General features: G+C 29.3%; 3 protein-coding genes across 4 annotated transcripts in view; 1 reads left to right on the plus strand and 2 right to left on the minus strand.

Annotated features, from left to right (window-relative positions):
- The window catches only part of LOC119612628 (bromodomain-containing protein DDB_G0280777-like), a 32,530-nt gene extending 28,910 nt beyond the window's left edge, over positions 1-3,620 (minus strand). Inside the window, exon 1 of the mRNA XM_037968457.1 lies at positions 3,166-3,620. The gene's annotated coding sequence lies outside the window, so the exon portion shown is untranslated. The remainder of the gene's footprint in view (positions 1-3,165) is intronic.
- Positions 1,524-23,948, plus strand: LOC119612627. Of its 2 annotated transcripts, none has more exons than XM_037968455.1 (4): positions 1,524-1,594; positions 22,351-22,508; positions 22,729-23,025; positions 23,127-23,948. In XM_037968455.1, exons 3-4 carry the CDS (start codon positions 22,761-22,763, stop codon positions 23,609-23,611), a joined length of 750 nt encoding a protein of 249 aa, XP_037824383.1. In that variant the 5' UTR covers positions 1,524-1,594; positions 22,351-22,508; positions 22,729-22,760; the 3' UTR covers positions 23,612-23,948. The 2 variants fall into 2 exon arrangements, with proteins under 2 accessions (XP_037824383.1, XP_037824382.1); XM_037968454.1 differs by lacking the exon at positions 1,524-1,594 and adding an exon at positions 3,914-4,099.
- A 209-nt stretch (positions 23,949-24,157) lies between these two features.
- LOC119612626 (WD repeat-containing protein 44-like) overlaps positions 24,158-25,660 on the minus strand; it is an 11,143-nt gene continuing 9,640 nt past the window's right edge. The window contains 4 exon segments of the mRNA XM_037968453.1: positions 24,158-24,394; positions 24,465-24,593; positions 24,658-25,476; positions 25,539-25,660. The exon segment at positions 25,539-25,660 is cut by the window's right edge and continues 10 nt beyond it. Of these exon segments, the coding sequence (XP_037824381.1) occupies positions 24,239-24,394; positions 24,465-24,593; positions 24,658-25,476; positions 25,539-25,660 (1,226 nt within the window). The 3' untranslated portion in view covers positions 24,158-24,238.

Here is a 25,660-nt window from a genome sequence, read left to right on the forward strand (position 1 = left end):
TGTTAATATGATTTCTGTTTATATGTTCATAACTTTATAACGATATATGTATTTGAGGCAGTTTTTATTTTTTCAGTGAACAGAATTCATGCCCGGGTGAGGTAGTCTAAAATTTTTACTCATAACTTTTAATGTTGTGGGCCGATATTCCAGATTTTCAATACCAAACGGCTTAGAACAATAATAAGCATATTTAAAGAATTTCGTAGATTTCTATTAGTTAGTTTTAACGTGTTTTAGACAGACAAACGGACATAGCTAAATCGACTCAGAGTGTCATAATACTTTGTTGGGTCTCAGATGAATATTTCTTGGTGTTACATACGTAACTTATATATAATCTCTATCATCACTGATGGTTTTGGAGGGTATAAAAATAAGTTAAGAATTGTTAACAATTATGTATGTTGACGGAAGCATATATAAATACTTAAAGGTACTATTGGTAAATTTATATTTTATGGCTTCTTCCATATGCGCCACAATTATGATGAAAAATCGTGTATGTACTTGTAGCAATAACTAAAATATACCGTTTTTTTACTGTACAAACCACTTATATGTATGTAGAAACTCAAATAGAATAACGATAATATTTAAAAGATGATTTTTTAAAAGAACTACGTAATTTACTGTACTCATAAGGGATATGTAGTATACTTGAGGCAAGTGTTGGGAAATTTTTAATTAATCGGTAAGCAATATATATTTTGAAATTAATAATATAGCTGGAAGTTTGTAATGTGCCACGCCCATAGATATTAGTATGATATTTGGCACCGAATTATTTTGAAAATTTGATTTGAAGTTTGATAATAAGATTTCCATGGAAGAACAGAGAGAAGACCTTAATGGAATCAGTTGCTCATTAATTGTTATAAGGTCTAATTTCAAAACACTACACCCTGGATTAAATACTGGGTCAAAGGTCAATTTCAAATCGAATTAAAATCTATGTATTTGTTTTCCTATATAATTGCTATTTTTGGCAATATTCCAGAAGTCATAAGTAACGGTAATAGTTTAAAAACTATAACTATTTGAAAAAAAAAACAAAATATTGGAAACGATTTCCCTGCCACTTTCCCACCACCACTCATGGCAAATACACCTACTGACTGACCTTAACAATTAACCACTAGAAATATTACAAGAAAAAGTTAAAAACCTATAATTAGATTAATCTACACACTTTTAACAATATTTTTCTGTAAAGTTTTTCTTAAACCGCTTATAAATATTGATTTAATATTTTGTAACAATTGAAAACTGTATTTAAACTACAAACGAACAACAAACACAAGCGAACATAAAAGTTGAATGTTCTTAGAAAAATATTGAATACCAGGCAGCAGACAATTTGTAACAGGAGCATGCAATATTTAAACGTAGAATGTTGCATGCTGTAAAACTAAATTTAAAGGAAACCAACAAAACAAATGTACATTGATTTTACAATAAAATTATTATTGCTATAAACAATAGTTTGAAAAATGCTGAAGAGAATTAATACTAAAAACTATTAAAGACAATTTTGCGCAATCGTTTATACCAATTGGAAATAAAATACAAGTTTAGAGATTTTAACTGATTGGTAAGTTGAGAAATATCTATGAAATATATTTTTGGCTACAGGGATGGATTCTTATAGATAAGTAATAATAAATGTTATTATTTTTCAAACTAGATTTTCGGTCATACATTTAAAAGTATGAATTAACAGTTTTTAACATACACAATGCTTTTTTGAGCTATTAAACAAATCATCTCTTTTAAATCATTAATCCTAAGGGAAATATTTCTTGGAATACACAATGATTCTAAAGCACCCTTCACACGAGCACACAAGTAATATGATCTGTCAAAATTTTGTTTAGAAGGAAACGGATGGGATCGTCTAAATGCAATATGTAACGAAATCATCACCCATTGAAAGAAAATACGGATTGAAAATTTAACAGTCGTATGGCTCTCTTCATTTTTTGAAATGATTCAAAAGCAAACAAGTCGCATTAGATCAGGGATGCATTTTTATGTAAACACATACAAAAAAAGTGAAACAACGGTTTCCTCTTGCTTTGTTATTGTTTTATACCAATCGTGTAAACACAAAAAATATAAATCGTACTACTTTTATTCTCTTTTTTGTCATACGGATGGAATTTCATTTTACTTTTTCATTAGACTTGTCGCACGTAAAGTGTGATCGTCTGAAGGGCCCTTAAGATGCTTCCAACAAAATCTTAAGCCGGAGGTCCATACTACGCGTCTTTGCGTCAAAGCATTATGCGCTTTTCATACCTACTTCTCGTTCTACGCTTCAAGTTACATGCGACGCTTTTTAAGCGTAAATTTTTTGTTTTTCTTTTAAAAAACTTCGCTTTTTTCTACAGCTTTTATTTATTTTTCATAATTAAACTTATTTTATTCAAATTGATAAATACGCATTATATGTGACGCTATATATGTATTTAAGATACTTGGTTTGCAGATCCGGCTATACATATTATTAGCTAATTCCTTTAAAAGTCTGTATTGTTGTTTACACATCCATATGACAATACCCACCCAGCAAAAACTAAAATTAAAAAGTAAAAAATGTTCACTAATCCCAGTGTTATGGAGTATTTTTTTAATAAAAAATGTTTAGGTAAATACATATTATATTTTTTTTCATTGGCTTTGTATTTGAATATAATTTTAGCGCGTTTTGAGTGAATGGACGTCACTTTTTGGTATAAAATAGTTGACAACACTGGGCCAGACTATAGACTAGCCTATAGACTAGACCATAGACTGACTATAGAATACTATAGACTGTTCTAAAGTCAAGACTACAGACTTTTATATGGTCAATGGTATTTTTCTATAGTCAAGATTGTAGACTTTTCTATAGTCAATACTGTGGACTGTTCTCTAGTCAAGACTATAAACTGTGCAATAATTAGTACTATAGACTATTCTATAGACAAGAAATAGTCAAAACAATAGACTATCAAGAATTAACACTGCTCTATAGTCACTACTATAGGCTGCTCTATAGTGAAGAATATGGACTTTTCCATAGTCTAGATAAACATAGAATTTTTATAGTCAAATTTAATATAACAAAGAAAATTTTAAAGAAACAAAAACAAATTGTGCTAGTTATTTCAAATCACTCACCTTTATATTTTGTTGTTCAAATAACGATATTCTCCCGACTGTACTTCATTGCAAACAAAAACAATATATCCATTTTGCAACACTTACATACATATGTATTTACATACATACCCTCCAACTCTTTTTTTTTAGCTTTTTTCATTATTTTTCACACCTTTTCTCCACAGACTTTTTGCAAACAATTTTTTTTCTTTCCAACTCTCTCACTATCCCCTTTGATTAACGCTTTCTCATCACTTAACAAAACGAATGGCCTGACAAAAAAAAACAGCGCTCGTCCTAAGAAAATTGCACTGAGTTTTTGGCAAATTTTAAAACACTTTTTCATATTAATAATTGAACACTTTTTTATAAACAGTATTTATAAACAATTTTCAACAAAAATATTTAAATATTAACAATTAATTAACGCTTTATATTAATTTGAACAGGACTATTGACGCTAAACAACCGAACACTTTAGAAATTTTAAGCAACTAAAGAAGAAGACAAATAACTAAAGAAACAAATGGTAATAGAAATTGACATTGTTGTTGTTATTATTTAAAGAGCAAATATCTTATAACAATAACAACAACTGCAATAAGTGATGGATGGTTTTTGTTATTGTTCCATTTCATTAGTTTCCTTAATATTTCTAAAGTGTTCGGTTGTTTACTGTTTAAATTAAGCTAAAACGTTAATTAATTGTTAATAATAAATTATTTTTGTTGTATAATATTAAACAAATATTAATTTATATTGGTATATAAAAATATTTATGAAAAAAGTTTTAGAAATTGGTGAAAAAAGTGTTAGAAAATTTAATAAAAATGTGCAATTTGTCAATTTTGTTAAGGCAATTGTTAGAAGGCTATCGTTGTTTTTTGGTTTCCAGGGCCATTCGTAAGCAGCCAAACACGAAATAGAGTGTTGTTGAGTGGGAGTGTAAGAGGTATATATTAGTAAATCATTAATATGTTATTGTTATTACCTTATTATAATTATTTGAAGAAGAAATTGTATGTAAACAAAATGTGAGAAAAATGTAATTGTTGTGTTTTAGCTGTGAAATAAGCAGACAACAAAAATAAAGGTAAATAATCTACATAAAGTATTAAATTTATTTTCCACTAGACTATAGGCCAGACTATAGAATACACTATAGACTAGACTATAGACTAGACTATAGACTAGACTATAGACTAGACTATAGACTAGACTATAGACTAGACTATAGACTAGACTATAGACTAGACTATAGACTAGACTATAGACTAGACTATAGACTAGACTATAGACTAGACTATAGACTAGACTATAGACTAGACTATAGACTAGACTATAGACTAGACTATAGACTAGACTATAGACTAGACTATAGACTAGACTATAGACTAGACTATAGACTAGACTATAGACTAGACTATAGACTAGACTATAGACTAGACTATAGACTAGACTATAGACTAGACTATAGACTAGACTATAGACTAGACTATAGACTAGACTATAGACTAGACTATAGACTAGACTATAGACTAGACTATAGACTAGACTATAGACTAGACTATAGACTAGACTATAGACTAGACTATAGACTAGACTATAGACTAGACTATAGACTAGACTATAGACTAGACTAGACTATAGACTAGACTATAGACTAGACTATAGACTAGACTATAGACTAGACTATAGACTAGACTATAGACTAGACTATAGACTAGACTAGACTATAGACTAGACTATAGACTAGACTATAGACTAGACTATAGACTAGACTATAGACTAGACTATAGACTAGACTATAGACTAGACTATAGACTAGACTATAGACTAGACTATAGACTAGACTATAGACTAGACTATAGACTAGACTATAGACTAGACTATAGACTAGACTATAGACTAGACTAGACTATAGACTAGACTATAGACTAGACTATAGACTAGACTATAGACTAGACTATAGACTAGACTATACTAGACTAGACTAGACTATAGACTAGACTATAGCTAGACTATAGACTAGACTATAGACTAGACTATAGACTAGACTATAGACTAGACTATAGACTAGACTATAGACTAGACTATAGACTAGACTATAGACTAGACTATAGACTAGACTATAGACTAGACTATAGACTAGACTATAGACTAGACTATAGACTAGACTATAGACTAGACTATAGACTAGACTATAGACTAGACTATAGACTAGACTATAACTAGACTATATACTAGGCTATAGACTAGACTATAAACTAGACTATAAACTAGACTATTGACTAGACTATAGACTAGACTATAAACTAGACTATAAACTAGACTATATACTAGACTATAAACTAGACTATATACTAGACTATAAACTAGACTATAAACTAGACTATTGACTAGACTATAGACTAGACTATAAACTAGACTATAAACTAGACTATATACTAGACTATAAACTAGACTATATACTAGACTATAAACTAGACTATAGACTACACTATAGACTAGACTATAGACTAGACTATAGGCTAGACTATAGACTAGACTATAGGCTAGACTATAGACTAGACTATAGACTAGACTATAGACTAGACTATAGACTAGACTATAGACTAGACTATAGACTAGACTATAGACTAGACTATAGTCTAGACTATAGACTAGACTATAGACTAGACTATAGACTAGACTATAGACTAGACTATAGACTAGACTATAGACTAGACTATAGACTAGACTATAGACTAGACTATAGTCTAGACTATAGACTAGACTATAGACTAGACTATAGACTAGACTATAGACTAGACTATAGACTAGACTATAGACTGGACTATAGACTAGACTATAGACTAGACTATAGACTAGACTATAGTCTAGACTATAGACTAGACTATAGACTGGACTATAGACTAGACTATAGACTAGACTATAGACTAGACTATAGACTGGACTATAGACTAGACTATAGAATAGACTATAAACTAGACTATAAACTAGACTATATACTAGGCTATAGACTAGACTATAAACTAGACTATTGACTAGACTATAGACTGGACTATAGACTAGACTATAAACTAGACTATATACTAGACTATAAACTAGACTATTGACTAGACTATAGACTAGACTATAAACTAGACTATAAACTAGACTATTGACTAGACTATAGACTAGACTATAAACTAGACTATAAACTAGACTATAGACTAGACTATAAACTAGACTATATACTAGACTATAAACTAGACTATAAACTAGACTATAAACTAGACTATTGACTAGACTATAGACTAGACTATAAACTAGACTATAAACTAGACTATATACTAGACTATAAACTAGACTATAAACTAGACTATTGACTAGACTATAGACTAGACTATAAACTAGACTATAAACTAGACTATATACTAGACTATAAACTAGACTATAGACTAGACTATAAACTAGACTAGACTATAGACTAGACTATAGACTAGACTATAGACTAGACTATAGACTAGACTATAGACTAGACTATAGACTAGACTATAGACTAGACTATAGACTAGACTATAGACTAGACTATAGACTAGACTATAGACTAGACTATAGACTAGACTATAGACTAGACTATAGACTAGACTATAGACTAGACTTTAGGCTAGACTATAGACTAGACTATAGGCTAGACTATAGACTAGACTGTAGACTAGACTATAGACTAGACTATAGACTAGACTATAGACTAGACTATAGACTAGACTATAGACTAGACTATAGACTAGACTATAGACTAGACTATAGACTAGACTATAGACTAGACTATAGACTAGACTATAGACTAGACTATAGACTAGAATATAGACAAGACTATAGATTAGACTATAGACTAGGTTACCCAGTAGGATTTTGAGTTAACTTAAAACTAACTTATGGTTAACCACAAATGAGTCAGAGGGGACTCAAAAGCTAACCATTTTGCTTATAAAATACTATTCAGTTTTTCAATGTGATGTCATAGGAACGAGTCAGTACTCACTCACTATACATCAGTTTCAGTTAACCAGAAGTTACCTCAAGATGAGTTAGCTTCTAATGCATAAATAAAAGATCAGCTGTGAGTTACCTGTGCAATTTTCTTATATTTTTATACTATTTTTAACAAATTGTTAGTGATTATAAATGCGTTCAATATGCAGCAACATTTCCTTCCTATATACACCATTATCTATGTCTTATATTCCTGAAAATGTTAATTTAATAATAATAAATTCATTTTTCATTGCTGAAACAAAATTTCATTTTCATAATTTCATTTTTTCAATACAAATTGTTTGACAAATTTGATACGAGTTTCTATTTTATTTTTTATTTAAAATTTTATTGAAATGTTTGTTCATTTCCTCGATCATTTTTTAGTTACTTTGAAGCTAGTCATAAGAAGTTATCAAAAAGTTAACTTGATTTTTAGTTAACTCACAAAATCCTACAGGGTATAGACTAGACTATAAACTATGATTATACAAATGTAACTCATTGTTATATTACTTAAAGTAATACATATTGCATGTATTAGTCATCGTAAAGTAAGTTGTTGTGTAAGTACAAGTCATTAATAAATGTTTTGCTGGGTAACTATCTACATATACATAAATATGTATTTACAAAATGTGTAAACAAATATCTACACAAACATTTAAATTACATACTTTGTATCTTGATATGTACATATGTATATATCTAAGTATTAATACGTGTTTAATGTTTAATGCACTCATTTGTTTCATTGTTTTTTTTTTCTACAATTTTATTGGATTTTATAATCGAACATTTAGCTAGAATGGAGGTATGAGTATGTTGATTTGGATTTGAGTGCTCTTAATCACCTGTTCTGGTTTAGTAAACTATGCTGCATGTAAATACAAACATCTAATATAAATGCATATAAAAAATACAAAAAATATATACATATATGTATGTACGAGTAAGTTACTCAAGGCCACTTTTAATACAAAAAAAGTAATTGTAAGCAAAGTGCAATATAAAATAAATACATTATTTACTCGTTATTACTTACCCAACTCTTTTGTAATGTCGTAATGCATGAATTTAGATTTGTTTCTAATAAGTTTAATAACAATTTTTTTCTCCTGCTGTTGCCATTTTTCAAATTGTTTTATTAATAGTTTAAGATTTTTTTTTTTGCAATTGCTTGAAAAACAACTTTCTTTAAAATAACCCATGATGGTTTGGATTATCACTTAATATTAATGTTATTTACACATAGTAAAACCCTTTATAGCGAGCGCATTTTTTCTTAAACCACTTTCTGTCATTGCTGTCAAATCAAGTATCAAATTTCTAAAATATGTTTGATGACTAATAAAAGTTTGCTATGAAAGTACGTGGAATAGAGTTTCATTATCCTATATGGGTATAAATATATTAGAGAATGCTTGTGTGTGACAGATTTGTATGAAATTTTGCATACTGATCTATTCTCGATTATATTGGATATTGATTAGATGTCACATTATTGCGTCATTAAAAAATGGTCAAAAATCGATCTTTAGATAAATTAAACTTCAAAGCCAAAAAATATATATTTTTATTTCGAAAAACCCACGCAACACTAGCAATCCACTAGCTATTTCCGTTCGGACTCAAACGTGACGGACAGACATGGCTAGATCGTCTTAGAATTTAAAAAGGACTCAGAATAAATATACTTTTATGGGTCTATGACCATTATTTCGATATGACGGAATGACAAAATCAATATACCTCCCATCTTTTTTGATGGTGGGTTTAAAAATATGTACATTCGGTCACGGGCGAACCTGCTATCAATTATGAAGGAATTCGTGAGGGTCATCAAATCTTGTATAGAACTTGGTTTTTGCAGCTTTTTGTCAAGATATGAGTATATTAAACATAATTATGAACTTAAAAGCCCTATTCGGCGGGTTCAGTTGTATGGGGGCTAGGTGAAATAATGGACTGATGTAAACCATTTTCAACAGGCTTCGTTTACGATACCATAAAAGATCATGTGCCGAATTTCATTGAATTATCTCCAAAATTGCGACCTGTAGTTTGATTACAAAGTTTAAAAGCCCTATTCGGGGGGTTCAGTCGTATGGAGGCTAGGAGAAATAATGGACCGATGTTAGCCACTTTCAATAGACTTTGTCTACGGTACCATAAAAGATCATGTGCCAAATTTCATTGAATTATCTCCAAAATTGCGACTTGTAGTTTGATTACAAGGTTTACAAGCACTATTGGGGGGTTCAGTTGTATGGGGGCTAGGTGAAATAATGGAACGATCTTAACCATTTTCAATAGGCTTCGTCCCTGGGAGATCGTCAATAGGAGATCAGGTACCAAATTTCATTGAATTATCTTCAAAATTGCGACCTGTAGTTTGATTACAAACACAATATACCCTCCCCACTGAAGTGGTGTAGGGTATAATGATCGGTAATACCAACTATTTGGCAACCCTTGCAAATACAACATACAACGTTTTTAATTGAAATCAGAAAGTTGGAAAAAATTAACATTTGTCGCTACTTTATGGTAAATTGATTAAATGACAAATGAAAACCGTTTTTTTTTTTCCTGAAAAATAAAAAATATATATTAATAATATGCAAACATGCTAGACCGCCTGTTTACTTTCCTTTTAAGCCACAAACTAAATCAGGCCGAAATAAATAAACAAATGTGCCCGCAATATGTACATTCGTATGTACATTATAAAATATGACATTCGAATACACACAGAGATTCAAGACAAGACAGATGTTCAAAAAATCGCAAGAAATATGGAAGGAAAACTGCTGTAACAATCAAACAACAATAAATGGATCTCTGAACTTTACAACAGCAAAATATTTACTATATGAAGTATAAAAATATTTTTATTTTAGATCTTATTTTTTACTTTAGAGTAAATGAAAAACCACAAACAAAGCCAAGCTAAAACATCAGGCCATGTTATTATTAAGAAAGTATTAAATGACAAAAATAAATTTCTTAATAATAATAAAAAAGGAAAAAAAACATTAATGGAAAAGTTCGTTAACCATAAATTATACATACATTACAAACATATGTATGTATGTACGTGGATAATGACTTCTTTTAAGACACTTAACCACAGGAAGTTTTGGGAGAGGGTATCAATAAATGTAGTTTTATTAATTTTTCATATAGGATTTTTATTTGTTTTAATCATTTGGTAATTTTAACAATTTTTTTTAACCCACACCATGACATTGATAGTGTTTATATATAAAAAAAAACCCTTTTGGTTGAATGACATTTTAATGGAGTTGGATAAAAACGCTAAATGCATAAGTGCACCATAAAATCCTCAAAGATTCTAATTAAATGTCCGCCTTCACAATGTTAACATTTGGTTATTCTGTATGTTTTTTTACACATTTTAGTTTCAGTTCATTTGCTAATACTTACAGAATACTTACTATATAATAGATGAAAAACAACACACATACATATATATTTATAATGAAGGGTTATAAAAACTAGAGGCAAAGTATTGCATTTAGAAAATATTTACTCTAAGCAGATTAAAACAATAAAAAAAGATGTTAAAAATAGTATAAATGTCATTTCGCTAAACCACCCATAAAATTACATACACATCTATGTATGTACCCGCCATTATTCGGGTTTTAAAGTCATCGATTTTTAAAGATTTTTCATTATTTTCCCAAAAATCTGTTCTCATATACATAAATACATACATATAACAAAACTAGTAAGAATTTATAGTGGGCATGGCCGACCATATGATACCCTACACCAGTGATTATGTTATAAATTTTGATTACTTCTTTAATAATAAAATATTTCATTTAATTAACAATTTGTTGACAAATAAGGAATTCTAAAAGAGAGTTTATATGGGGGCAAGGGGTTAATATGGTCCTATCCTTATAAATTTTGGTAGAGGGATTTACTTCTACATTAGTTATTTATATAGAATATCATTGTGATATTAATGTTTATAAGTGTATTTTGTCCATCAAGTCTTTTTCTGAAGGGAACTTTGTATGGGCGATAGGTCAAATGAAGCCCGATCATTACGAAAATCAGCAGTATCATTAAGGCTTATGTATATAAAACTAAGTTGTGCCTATTTTTGAAGCGATACAGAAACATTTAACATATTTATGAGCTCAAATGGCCTATTCGGGGGGTATGGTTGTATGGGGGCTATACGAAATAATGGACTCATTTTAACCATTTTCAATAGGCTTCGTCAAAATAAGAGTATGTGCAAAGTTTCATCAAATTATCTTACGACCTGTAGAGTGCACACAAGGTTTACATGGACACACAGACGGACGGACAGCTAAATCGACTCAGAAAGTGATTCTGAGCCGATTGGTATACTTTATGTTAAACGCATAATATCTTCCCCACTATAGTGGTGTAGGGTATAACAATAACTGTTTAAAAAAGGGAAATTTTGCCGTAAACGTGTAACAAACAAACGCACATACATATACAGTTACATGATTTTACATTAGATACACTTGAGAATATTTTAAGTGTATTTGAAGTTTATACGACAATAATACTCTTCGTACTTTACAGATTTGCTAATGAAATAAATTGCAAGTGGTTTTCAACACCATTAGTAGGGAATTTGAAAACAGTGTGTTCGTTTACAAAATATTTAGAAATAATAAAGGAAAGTAAAGCTAAATAATTTTAAAGAAAACAGTCCCCCGAGAAATACCTAATATTTAGCAGAAGTCATATGCGACAAAATTTGAACGGTATACTGACCTTTACAGCCTCGAGCTACACAACTCTTAAGACAATTCTAGTACAGAGATAGGTTTTCGTATGAATCTTTGAATGCAAGAGACCAATACATTAATTTATATAAAAAACCTTAATTCCCTAATTTCTAATTCTGAAAAATTTTAATATTTAGTTGTCTTAAAAACACTGTCCTTACAAAGAAAGATTAATGTTTATAATAGTGTGGCTAATGTGATCATATGAAAAATTCTTCAATAAAAACAAAGAGAAAATATAATTAAATCCTACATATCGCTGATTTGCTAACTAAATGGTCATAACTCAAGAAGCATAATTTAGAATAAAACTCCTTAAAAAAAATTGATGTTATTATATTTTTCTACAAACAAGTATGAATGTATAGACGGGTATGGCCGACCATATGATACCCTACACCAGTGAGTATGTTAAAAATGTGTATTATTTTTTTAATAATAAAGCATTCAATTTGTTTTTTAACTTAATTCCTAAATACCTACTTTTACAATTTGTTAACCAAAAAAGTAGGTTTATGTGGGTGTAAGGATAAATATGGGCCTATTCTTATAAACTTTCTACATTAAAGTTTATTTATGCAGATTTGCATCGTGTTATTAGTGATTTTTGACCTTCAAGTCATTTTCTGAAAGGGACTTTGCATGGGGGTAGGGTCAAATGAGGCCCAATCATTACAAAAATCACCATTATCATTAAGACTTATATAAAACTAAGTTTTGCAGATTTTTGGAGCGATAGAAGAACATTTAACATAATGTTCGGGGCTGTGCTTGTATGGGGGCTTGGCGAAATAATGGACCAATTTTAACCATTCGGCCTATTCTTATAAACTTTCTACATTAAAGTTATTTATGCAGATTTGCATCGTGTTATTAGTGATTTTTGACCTTCAAGTCATTTTCTGAAAGGGGCTTTGCATGGGGGGTAGGGTCAAATGTGGCCCAATCACTGCAAAAATCAGCAGTATCATTAAGACTTATATAAAACTAAGTTTTGCAGATTTTTGGAGCGATACAAGAACATTTAACATAATGTTCGGGGCTGTGCTTGTATGGGGGCTTGGCGAAATAATTGACCGATTTTAACCATTTTCATCCTTGGATCAAGTTATCTTGAAAATTGCGAACTGTGGCGTGCGCACAAGGTTTACATGGACTCACAGACAGACGTACATAGCCGATTGGTATACTTTAAGTTGGGTGTTGGACCAATATTTTTGGGTGTTACAAACATCACCACGAACTCATAATACCCTCCCTACTATAGTGGAGTAGGGTACAATAACTAACAACAATCATCTGAAAATAATTGATATTCTTAAAAGCAGAAATAAAAAGAGTCTGTAATATTTTAACATGGTATTAAGTTAAAAAATACCAGATTTAAAGATATGACTTTTTAGTGGCAAATGGGCAATATATTAGAAATATCAGCTATTGCTAATTTAAAACGGCTATGAACTTTAAAAGCAAACAAAATTCTTTATGGCAATTAATTAAAAAAATCCATAAAAACGAATTTCAATAGATGATTGAAAATTGTATTATAAATTATTAATTATATTAAATGCATTGAAGGAAAATATAAAAGTATTTTAATTTCTGAATTTGATGATTTCATGAAGCAGATGGTCGGTCATTTTGTTTAAGGCACGTTTTCAAAAAAAAAATGCAACTCATTGACATGAAATAGAAAATCATGAAAATTAAATTATTTAAAATTTGTTAATAAACAATTATATTTAAGTTAACCAAAATCTGGAACCTTTATAGAACCAGCTTATAGGTACAAAACAGAAATATTTTCATATCTAAATGCTTAACAAATATTCTGTTATGAGGAAATGATTGGCACTAAACCACTGCCAGTTTTTTAAAAAGTACAAAAGTACAATTATTCTAAAGTTCCAATAACGGTATGATGATAAGACAATTTGTTGTTTATGGTAGGAGTGGTTGTTGTTGGTATTCATAACAAAAACCCAAACATTTTGCAATGACTGGCGACGACGAAATAAACTAAACTTTGAAATAAAGAATAAAACTAATAAATGTATAAAGAAACTGATACACATACCCGACTCTTCTGTACTTATTCATACTTGTTGTATGCATAAATACACACAATTATTTTGTAATATTCTTTTATTATACACGAAAAAAAAACAACGAAATTGAAACTGATATACCGTCTTTATTGGCGACATTATTGGTGGAAAATCCAAAATATACATAAATACATACTGACACGTAAATATTGAATATTTACATGCAACGACACAGTAGGCTTACAAGAATTGACACCCTACATTTGTAACATTTGATTTCAATGGTTAACCATAAATTTTGTAGTAATATTTTGCAAGATTTGTTCTAATTGAACAAAACAAACAAAATTTGTTTTGAAATAATTTAAAAACAACAAATTTTGTATGACGGATTTAAAAGTTGTAATTATTTGCAACAACCAATAAGACTTTCGAATTAATACATTTTTTGTTATAAAGCTTTTGTCAATGTAAACATGTGTTGGTATAAAACCTTTCAATAGCTCAATTTAAGGTCGAATTTAATTGCCAGCATTGCACAAGACTTCTGCAATAACTTTTATAAAAAAATTCTTCTAAACAAATCCTTTGAAATTTGGCTATAATCCAAAATGATGATAAAAAAACTTTAAGAATTTTTCCAAATATTTACATCATTCATATTATTGAGCAATAAAATGATGAGTATTAACCATTCATTCAAATGTCTACTTTTTTTTGTAATAATATACAAATATATTTGTGCTCCCCTTTTTTGTGCAGCAAAAGTAAATCACAAAAGAAACATCGGCTGACATTTAAATAGAATGAACTAACAAATTCCTCATTCTAGGGAGTACAATGAATTTTGATATTTGCACACTTGTCGCTATTTACCCGTAAACATTGCATGTTGCCCATTTTATTTTCAGAGTTTATAAAGTTCATGTCTGCCCTGAGCAGAGACGGCAAAATTGAAATATTATCGAAAATAGAGAGAGAAGTTATCGAACATTTTCCAAAAAAATAAATAGGGAAAATTTTTTAAATCTGAAAATTTATCGAAAATTTTTTAAATCTGAAAATTTATCGAAAATTTTCTAAATCTGAAAATTTATCGAAAATTTTCTAAAACAGAAAATTTATCGAAAATTTTCTACAACAGAAAATTTATCGAAAATTTTCTACAACAGAAAATTTATCGAAAATTTTCTACAACAGAAAATTTATCGAAAATTTTCTAAAACAGAAAATTTATCGAAAATTTTCTATATTTCTAAAACAGAAAATTTATCGAAAATTTTCTAAATTTCTAAAACAGAAAATTTACCGAAAATTTTCTAAATTTCTAAAACAGAAAATTTATCGAAAATTTTCTAAATTTCTAAAACAGAAAATTTATCGAAAATTTTCTAAATTTCTAAAACAGAAAATTTATCGATAATATTCTAAAACAGAAAATTTATCGATAATATTCTAAAACAGAAAATTTATCGATAATATTCTAAATCAGAAAATTTATCGAAAATTTTCTAAATCAGAAAATTTATCGAAAATTTTCTAAATCAGAAAATTTATCGAAAATTTTCTAAATCAGAAAATTTATCGAAAATTTTCTAAATCAGAAAATTTATCGAAAATTTTCTATATTTCTAAAACAGAAAATTTATCGAAAATTTTCTAAATTTCTAAAACAGAAAATTTATCGAAAATTTTCTAAATTTCTAAAACAGAAAATTTATCGAAAATTTTCTAAATTTCTAAAACAGAAAATTTATCGAAAATTTTCTAAATTTCTAAAACAGAAAATTTATCGAAAATTTTCTAAATTTCTAAAACAGAAAATTTATCGAAAATTTTCTAAATTTCTAAAACAGAAAATTTATCGAAAATTTTCTAAAACAGAAAATTTATCGAAAATTTTCTAAATTTCTAAAACAGAAAATTTATCGAAAATTTTCTAAATTTCTAAAACAGAAAATTTATCGAAAATTTTCTAAAACAGAAAATTTATCGAAAATTTTCTAAAACAGAAAATTTATCGAAAATTTTCTAAAACAGAAAATTTATCGAAAATTTTCTAAAACAGAAAATTTATCGAAAATTTTCTAAACAGAAAATTTATCGAAAATTTTCTAAAACAGAAATTTATCGAAAATTTTTCTAAACAGAAAATTTATCGAAAATTTTCTAAAACAGAAAATTTATCGAAAATTTTCTAAAACAGAAAATTTATCGAAAATTTTCTAAAACAGAAAATTTATCGAAAATTTTCTAAAACAGAAAATTTATCGAAAATTTTCTAAAACAGAAAATTTATCGAAAATTTTCTAAAACAGAAAATTTATCGAAAATTTTCTAAAACAGAAAATTTATCGAAAATTTTCTAAAACAGAAAATTTATCGAAAATTTTCTAAAACAGAAAATTTATCGAAAATTTTCTAAAACAGAAAATTTATCGAAAATTTTCTAAAACAGAAAATTTATCGAAAATTTTCTAAAACAGAAAATTTATCGAAAATTTTCTAAAACAGAAAATTTATCGAAAATTTTCTAAAACAGAAAATTTATCGAAAATTTTCTAAAACAGAAAATTTATCGAAAATTTTCTAAAACAGAAAATTTATCGAAAATTTTCTAAAACAGAAAATTTATCGAAAATTTTCTAAAACAGAAAATTTATCGAAAATTTTCTAAAACAGAAAATTTATCGAAAATTTTCTAAAACAGAAAATTTATCGAAAATTTTCTAAAACAGAAAATTTATCGAAAATTTTCTAAAACAGAAAATTTATCGAAAATTTTCTAAAACAGAAAATTTATCGAAAATTTTCTAAAACAGAAAATTTATCGAAAATTTTCTAAAACAGAAAATTTATCGAAAATTTTCTAAAACAGAAAATTTATCGAAAATTTTCTAAAACAGAAAATTTATCGAAAATTTTCTAAAACAGAAAATTTATCGAAAATTTTCTAAAACAGAAAATTTATCGAAAATTTTCTAAAACAGAAAATTTATCGAAAATTTTCTAAAACAGAAAATTTATCGAAAATTTTCTAAAACAGAAAATTTATCGAAAATTTTCTAAAACAGAAAATTTATCGAAAATTTTCTAAAACAGAAAATTTATCGAAAATTTTCTAAAACAGAAAATTTATCGAAAATTTTCTAAAACAGAAAAGTTATCGAAAATTTTCTAAAACAGAAAAGTTATCGAAAATTTTCTAAAACAGAAAATTTATCGAAAATTTTCTAAAACAGAAAATCTATCTATAATTTTCCATAAATACAAAATCTGTTGAAATTTTTCCATAAATAGAAAATCTATCGAAATTTTACTATAAATTTGTAATTTTTAAGTAAAGAAATATTTTAGAAACTCAATATTCCCATCCCTGTTTGCGTCTCGTTCATTTGTAGTGGGGGAAAATTTGTTGCAATTAGAGTTAATGTTTGGAGAATTTTAATCCGTGTATGTGAAAAAGCAGCGAAGCGGTAAGATATACTACAAAACTAATGTTCAATTTCGGTAAAATTTGTTGAAATTTCTGTTAAAAAAAAGGATATAAAAAATTGGACCCTACTTGAATTGATCCAGCAGTGGTAATATTTTTCAGTATTTCTTTCAGTAATACCCTCTATAATTCTATGGCACTGTGTATGCAAAGAAATTATAATTAATTCTTTCACTGCAATAATACAAATACAAACAATCGTAAATAATTAAAAGGAGTCAGAATGGTCAAAATAAAATTTCAGTGTCATTGCCCGTAGTATTTACTCAATGCTGGATAATCATGATGATGTTGATGAATAGTGTAACAAAGATAATGTTGACGATGATGAAGTTCAAGGTATGTTTTTTTTTTTTGTATACATTCATGTTTTTGAAGTGACTGACATTGGTTCCGGTATTTGCACAAGCACGAATACAAAAAAGATGATACCAACAGATAACAAATTGTTAAAATAAACTTTTACACTTGAAATATACGAGTATTTATCTAAAATTATATGTATGTACGTATGTATGTATGTATTTTGTAATTGAAACATTTTAAATGTTATGTAATGAGTAAATTATAACAAAGAGTAAATTAGCTAAGAATTTATACAAATTTAAAAGAACCATACCTACATACATACATATATAACACACTAAAATAGCGCATCAAAAATTATTTAACAAAACTCTAAAGTTGACTGAATATCCTTTAATAAAGTTCCAATTGAGATCTGTATTGAATAGGTTGGTTTAATACAAATTTTAATACCCGCAATTCAAGAAATTCGAAAAAGGTAAAAAATACTTCCACTCAAGTTGAAGGATATATTATGTACAAACAAATGTATGTATGGATGTACATATGTAAACGAGGAAACACATGGTGTTAATACCCGAAGGAACATTCCACATATACTTCAGTTTCTAGTATGTATTGTCACAAAAGAGAAACAGGATACAATATTAAGAGCTAAACCATATTCAAGAGTCATTCTCATTGACAATATTTATGCTGCACGCAACATATAAGAGTAAAACAGCAGTGAAATGAACATTTAACGTGTACTCGTGTCTTGGCACATGGCCAAAATTGTATTGTTCATTTTGTTTTGCTATTAACGTTTTTTTCTTTTTGGTTATTTTCTTTTAGCCATCAGCTGTAATTCTATACGGCTAGACGAAAAGAACTATGACACTGTATGCAGTAAAAAAGCAGAAAAATGGAAACAAATATGTTTCGTACGTATGTACATATGTATAATATGCATATTAACATAGCATAAAAGCATAAACGAATATTTCGTCCTTTTTTCCTTGCTGCAGCAGAAATAGAAATAATTTACATATGTTAGTGTATGCATTTATTCGGATATTTCTTGTAATCTATCTACCTATCAATCTATCTATCTATCTATCTATCTATCTATCTATCTATCTATTAGGGATGCCAATCGGGACTGGTTTTTAGAAATCCCGGGATTCGGGATTTTCGGGATTTCTAAATCCCGAAAAATATAAAAAAAATTAAAAAAATCTTAATAATTTACCGACAAAAATAAAATGTTTTATTTCATATTGCAATATGAATACTCTTAGTAGGTGTTTAGTTTCCAATAAGCATTTTGTGAAAAGAAAAACAAATTAATTCAAAGTACATACTTAGAATAAAAATCTTTCCATCCCAGGCACTGAATAGTAGAAAAAAAACCTGAAATAATACCCATGATATCCAAATTTACAATGGTTTCCATATAATATTTAAATAGTATGTGTAATGGGGATCCATACGAGGCTACATAGAGCAACTGTACTGCACCTATATCTCCTCCACCTTATATCCCGTGTTCACTAACCAAGGGAATTATCTTCTCGCCATCTTATTGACAGGTTGACTTCCATTATAGATATCCGATAGTATCAATGCCTATTTATTACCCTTTTTATACCCTTAGTAAGGATGGTATATTGGGTTTCTCCGGAGTAGTGCTTTTGTTTTATACTGTCCTAAAATACGCTGATGAAATTTGAAATGATCGGGCTTTTGATCCGAGCCCCCATACAAAACACAGCTTTAAAAAATAATTAGTGTCCACAATTCGCTTAAAAAGAGAACTGTCGCAATGAAATTCAGCATAAAACATTTTATGTAACCTTAAATTCGCCCTCCAAATTTTATGAGGATCGACTCATATGATGGCGTCCTTCCCCAAGCATATTTCAGAAAAATAGTTTTTTAACAATAAAGTGCTAGAATATATCGGAGGCGAGGTATACTTTTATAATGAAAACTAAATTACATTTTACTCTCATAACTGGGGTTATATGGTCGGCCTCGCCCGCCTATAATTTCGTACTTGTTATTTTTATATATCCGATACTGGCTTAAAAATACGAGTATAGCGATGAAATTCGATACACATATGTTTCATGCGAGTCAAAATCTCTCTACCAAGTTTTATGTGTTTCGGTCCATAATTGACCCTACCCCTACATAAGGTCCCACCCAGATAAATACTTTAACGCTCATTACTGGCTTACAAGTACGAGTGTAGAGATGAAATTTGAGATAAGTAAGTTTCTTACTCGCCAAAAGCCAAGAAACTTTTATAGCCGAATATAGCACTCTTACTTTTTTTTTGATATTTCAGCTTGTAAGTTAGTAGAGTCATCTTAAGTCCAAAAACTTTGTAAATTCTCTTATTTAGTACTTTATAATGTATAAAATAGCGGAAAATACTGAAAAATTCGGATTTTAAAATCCCGAAATGTCCGGGATTTCATTTTTTAAAATCCGTGTTTCGGTACTTTCCCCAATCCCGAAAATACCGGGATTTCGGGAAGTCGGGAATTCCCGTTTGGCATCCCCACTATCTATTAGAGAGTCTAGCTATTAGTGAGCGAGCGAGAGCGAGGAGCGATGCTAGCGACGAGCGAGAGAGCTAGCGAGCGAGCGAGCGAGCGAGATAGCGAGCGAGCGAGCGGCGAGGAGCGAGCGAGCGAGCGAGGGAGTGCCGAGGATCTAGCGACAGCGAGCGAGCGAGCGAGCGAGCGATCGTAGCTCTGCTATCTAAAGCGATCGAGCGAGCGATCGAGGAGCGGCTAGCTAGCGAAGAGCGCGCGAGCGAGCGAGCTAGGTATCTTAGCTAGCAGCGAGCTATCTATCTATCTATCTATCTATCTAGCTGTCTATCTATCTATCTATCTAGCTATCTATCTATCTATCTATCTATCTATCTATCTATCTATCTATCTATCTATCTATCTATCTATCTATTTATTTATCTATCTATCTATCTATCTATCTATCTATCTATCTATCTATCTATCTATCTATCTATCTATCTACCTATCTATCTATCTATCTATCTATCTATCTATCTATCTATCTATCTATCTATCTATCTATCTATCTATCTACCTATCTATCTATCTATCTATCTATCTATCTATCTATCTATCTATCTATCTATCTATCTACCTATCTATCTATCTATCTATCTATCTATCTATCTATCTATCTATCTATCTATCTATCTATTCATCTATATATCTGTGCATTTCCTTTTCGAATCGAATCGAATAACCGATTCAATTGAAATATTAGAAACTCAAAATGTTTTTGAAATATTTGTATGTATTTATATTTATGTATTATGCAGACGGACTGTACTGAAGTTCTCAATTAACTCTGGGTAATGACAAAAATTTTCTTGTCGTGCTTTCTTTTTGGGTAATACTTTATTTGTTTTTGTGTTCCTACCATAAATTAGTTTCCCATTACATCCATACATATATATTTCACATGTTTTACCTTCATGTTGCAATTGTGTGTTTAATTTTGCTTCAGCTCCAACAAGGGTATTAAAAGGATACAAGTCTGTCTGCATGTACAATTTTTAGGCACAAAATGCACAAACTTACATATACACCTATGTATGCGCTCACATATTTCAATTAACTGAAGTTAAAAAGTGTATATTTTAACAAACTATATGTCATCATACATATTAGATTTGTTAGGTTAATTTTAAGTTAAGTAGATAAACATTTTTCTAATGTCTCGTTTTAAAAAAAATGTAAACATACACTAATACACTAAAGAATGTAAAAGGATATATTTAAGGAATCCTTATAAAAGTAGAACTAAACAGATTTATTTAACTAATCTAAAGAAACTAATTCCATTAACTGTAGTACATAGTATTATTTGTACCTTTAATTTTGTTGGGTTTAATGATTAATGTATTGAGTAAAATGCATAAGAAAATTTAATATTCGTTTAAAATATACACATAAATTGTTTCATTCTATCGAAGAAAGGTTTTTAAAGATTGCTAACGGACCATCATTTCAGAAAGCTCTTATTGAGATATCATATCTTTAAGTTTAAAACTACATACATAACAGATTTTATAAATAAATGTGTCTTATCGCTACTGTAACGTCTCAAATATCCCTACTATAGTTATATTTGGTGTAAAAAAGCGTGTTCACAGTTTTATGGGAATACAAATCAAGCCGTTTTACTAGATTTCAATAATTTGATCACATTTCTGGCTCAATTTTTCTATTAAACACAATCAAGTTTCTATGAAGCGCCCAAATTAGCCCGCTTGATACATAAGAAAACATTTAATTGACCTATTATCAGAAGTTTGAAAAATTTGTTTGATTAATTTATTGGTTCTTAAGGCAAACTGAATTTTAAATATTGACTTAAAGGTGTATATTGATATATTGTCGCCCAATTGTCTCACATTTGTTTTCTTTTTTAATACATTTAAATTAACCTCATTAAAGATAAAAAATGTTAATAACAAAATATTTACATAAAACAGTAAAAACTGTAAATAATGGAATTCTGACCAATAAAGGGTTATGGTCTGTCGTAAAGTGCTTTACTTAGAGAATTCAGTTTAAAACGAGCTGTATTGGAATGGCCATTCAATTTTTAATCACTGGACTAGCAAGGATATATTCCCTAAATATACATTTTGTAAGTGAAAATTTAATTTATAAAAGTAATTTTTTCTAATAACCGTTATTTAAAGAGTTCACTGTAATTTTAATACACAAATCTATATGTGTGCAAGTATTTGTATTCGATTCAATAAACTGGCAAAAATATTTTAAAAAATTATTGGCAACGTTTTTCAAATATCGTTAAATTTAAATAAAATTTAACGGATCGATAGTAAGTCATTCATTATTTACAGTTCAATTGAACAGCACACACTGTACGTTCAAGATGTTTTTCTTGCGGAAATTCCAATCGATATCCAATACGATACTCTCTTCATTACTGGTGACAATCATCTGCAGTAATCTGGGTTTAAGTTGTAATGCCAGTGCCACCTCAAACACCATCAGCACCATTTCTTCCACACAATCTAATCAAATGGCACTAAAGACAACACCGAAATTTTTCAAAGAAAACTGTACATGTTCAACACAATGGCAGTGTGAATGTTGTGCCAAAGTCAATAATGACCTACTTAATGTACATCAAACATGTAAGTGTTGCAAATGGTCACATTCAATTGCATTTCAACATTTGAACATTGAAACAATCGAAACATTATTTAATTTTCCTTTTCATTATTTTTCCAATCAGTGTGTGCCGACTGGACTGTGTTTTCTAACTCATGGGACATACAGGCCAATGTACGTTTAAATGAAAATGTTTTATACACTAATACATTTTCCGCCTGGAATGTACCACCATTTTGTGTTCCCATATGGCCGGCAATAGCATTGACCGGATGTGTTCAAATGCATAGTATTACACAACATGAATTCAATACGTTACATGGTTGTGCAAATTTAACCATCAATTTTATAGCATTCAATTTGGTCAACTTCCAAATGGGTTGTATGGATGTCGGTACGGGTGGCATTCAATTTGTTGATCCCAATCATGAAATTGTAAGTTCGACCACAACGGAAAAGCCTCCAGAAATTGAATTGGAAACTAGTGATTTTGTCAAAACCTCCACTCCTGCTATGAGTAGTTTGGAGTTAAATGACAAGGTTACTACAGAGCGTACATCTACGATACGTCAGGATTCATTGAGTTATTTAAAAAGTACGAATTTTTGAATTGTTATGATTAAGCGATATTTTTAGAAAACTACCCACTGCTTTGTTTACTCCATAATTGAAAGTCATTAATAAATTTATCATGCTACTCAAAATAAAGAATTTTTATTTTCATGTAAATGTTTGTTTTAGTTAGTTTTAATATTTAAATAAGAGTTATATTACACAATAATCAAGAAATACTGTAGCAGATTAAGTAAAATCAATCAATAATATATAAAAAATCATATCTACAACAAAAAATAAGACAAACGGAAACATTAAACCAAAACGATAAAAAAAAGCTGAACACAAAACAGAACAAGTTAATTGTAAATTAAAAAGAAAGAAAAATTTAAGAAAATATCAAAATGTAAACCTGTATAAAAATATTTATATATGTGTGTTGCAATAATATCAAATTCTGTAAATAAATTATTTAATATTTTAATGTTATTAGTTGTTTTGTTTCTTATATTTTTAATTATTTTTCCAAAAAATAGAAAGAATTTAAAATGAAAAGTTAAAATGTAGAAGAAGAAATTTAAATATTTAACAAAATATATGTATGTTTGTATATCGCATACAATTTAGAATATAACATTATTATTAGTTTTATTAATATTATTATTATTATATAATTATAATTTAATCGGCTATTGCAGTATAAGGTAGACTGCTGTGTTTAGGTTTTGTTTTATTGATAAACACTTTTATGGCTCCATTAAAATCGGCACTGACCATGACATAACCGCAACCTTTTTTATGTTGTTCTACCAAGGGATCTGGTTGATTATTTGTTTGCTTCAAGAGAAAAAGTAAGAAATATTAATAATGTAGTTCTTATGCAAAAATAAATATATATATTATTTACTTTTTCATGTGAAATTTCATCAGGTTCGGGCTTAATAATGGCCTCAGGATGTGGAGCAAATATTGCACAAGTAACTGTAGCGTTATGGGCTTTAATTCCCTCCCAAAAATCACTTCTATCACGACGTACCTAAAAGTATTGAAAATTAAATTCCACTTACACTTTAATTAGCCAAACACGAGAGACAACTTACCGAACTTAATTTTGAATAATCATGATTTGTTTTCCATATATAAATACATTGATTTTCTGAACCCGCTATAATATATTTGCCATCATGACTGAAAGATGCCTTAATTTGCGATGAAGCATTTAGATAACCTTTATATTTGCAGGACAAATTCAAATCTCTCAAATCGTATAAACGCACACGACTATCGTTAGATGTAACCAAGATTTTATCTTCACCCGGCATGGGCTCAATGCCACTGATCTTGCGTCCAATGCGATTTTTACCACGTGTCGAGCGTACATGTATCTGAGTATGATATTTCAATTGATCGGTATTGTAGAAAATACAACGACCATCATAGGAACCCACTACAGCAAATTGACCGTTTTGACAAAAGTTTGCCGCTGTTATTAGTTTCGTTTGACCGTCGACTTCATTCCATAAGGCCACCTTTTTATCGGGTATATTCCATAAACGTAGTTTACCATCTAAACTGCCGCTGAGGAAGTAACGATCGTCACGAGGATGAAATGCAATGGCCGTTACAAAGTCAATATGCTGGAAACAGCAAAGACACTCCTTACGTGAAATATGCCATAAACGTACTGTTTTATCCATGGAACTTGAGAGTATAAAGTAGTTTTTCGACCAGGACACATCCAGTAAATCGGAGGTGTGACCGATGTAAGTGCAAAAGGATTTCGGCATAAAAGGTCCAGTACATTTTTCAGCCGCTGTTGCCATAGCTATAGCCTCCTCGGCAGAATGCTGTGATACCAAGGATTCTTGTGAAGGCGTTGGTGAGGATTTTTGATCAGCATTATATTTAGTACGCATATCCTGGTAAGAATTTTAAATTATATTAATAATTAACTATGTTGTTAATCACAATAATAACTCACTTGGAAAAATGGATAGGCATCTTTAAGAACCCAAATACGCAAAACTTTATCTTGACCAGCGGTGGCTAATAAACGGCCACATGAACTAAATTTCATACACCAAACAGCCCCGGTATGTTCTC

This window comes from Lucilia sericata, unplaced genomic scaffold, assembly GCF_015586225.1.
Source record: "Lucilia sericata isolate MDLA Ls3-8-SP2 unplaced genomic scaffold, ASM1558622v1 Contig001771F_arrow, whole genome shotgun sequence".
NCBI lineage: Eukaryota > Metazoa > Arthropoda > Insecta > Diptera > Calliphoridae > Lucilia > Lucilia sericata.

Bases quoted from the DNA above. Each gene is read 5' to 3' on its own strand.
- LOC119612627 (XM_037968455.1), top strand. From the start codon at position 22,761: ATGTTTTTCTTGCGGAAATTCCAATCGATATCCAATACGATACTCTCT. The intron at 23,026-23,126 runs GTAAGTGTTGCA...TTTTCCAATCAG, and splicing joins ACTTAATGTACATCAAACAT to TGTGTGCCGACTGGACTGTG.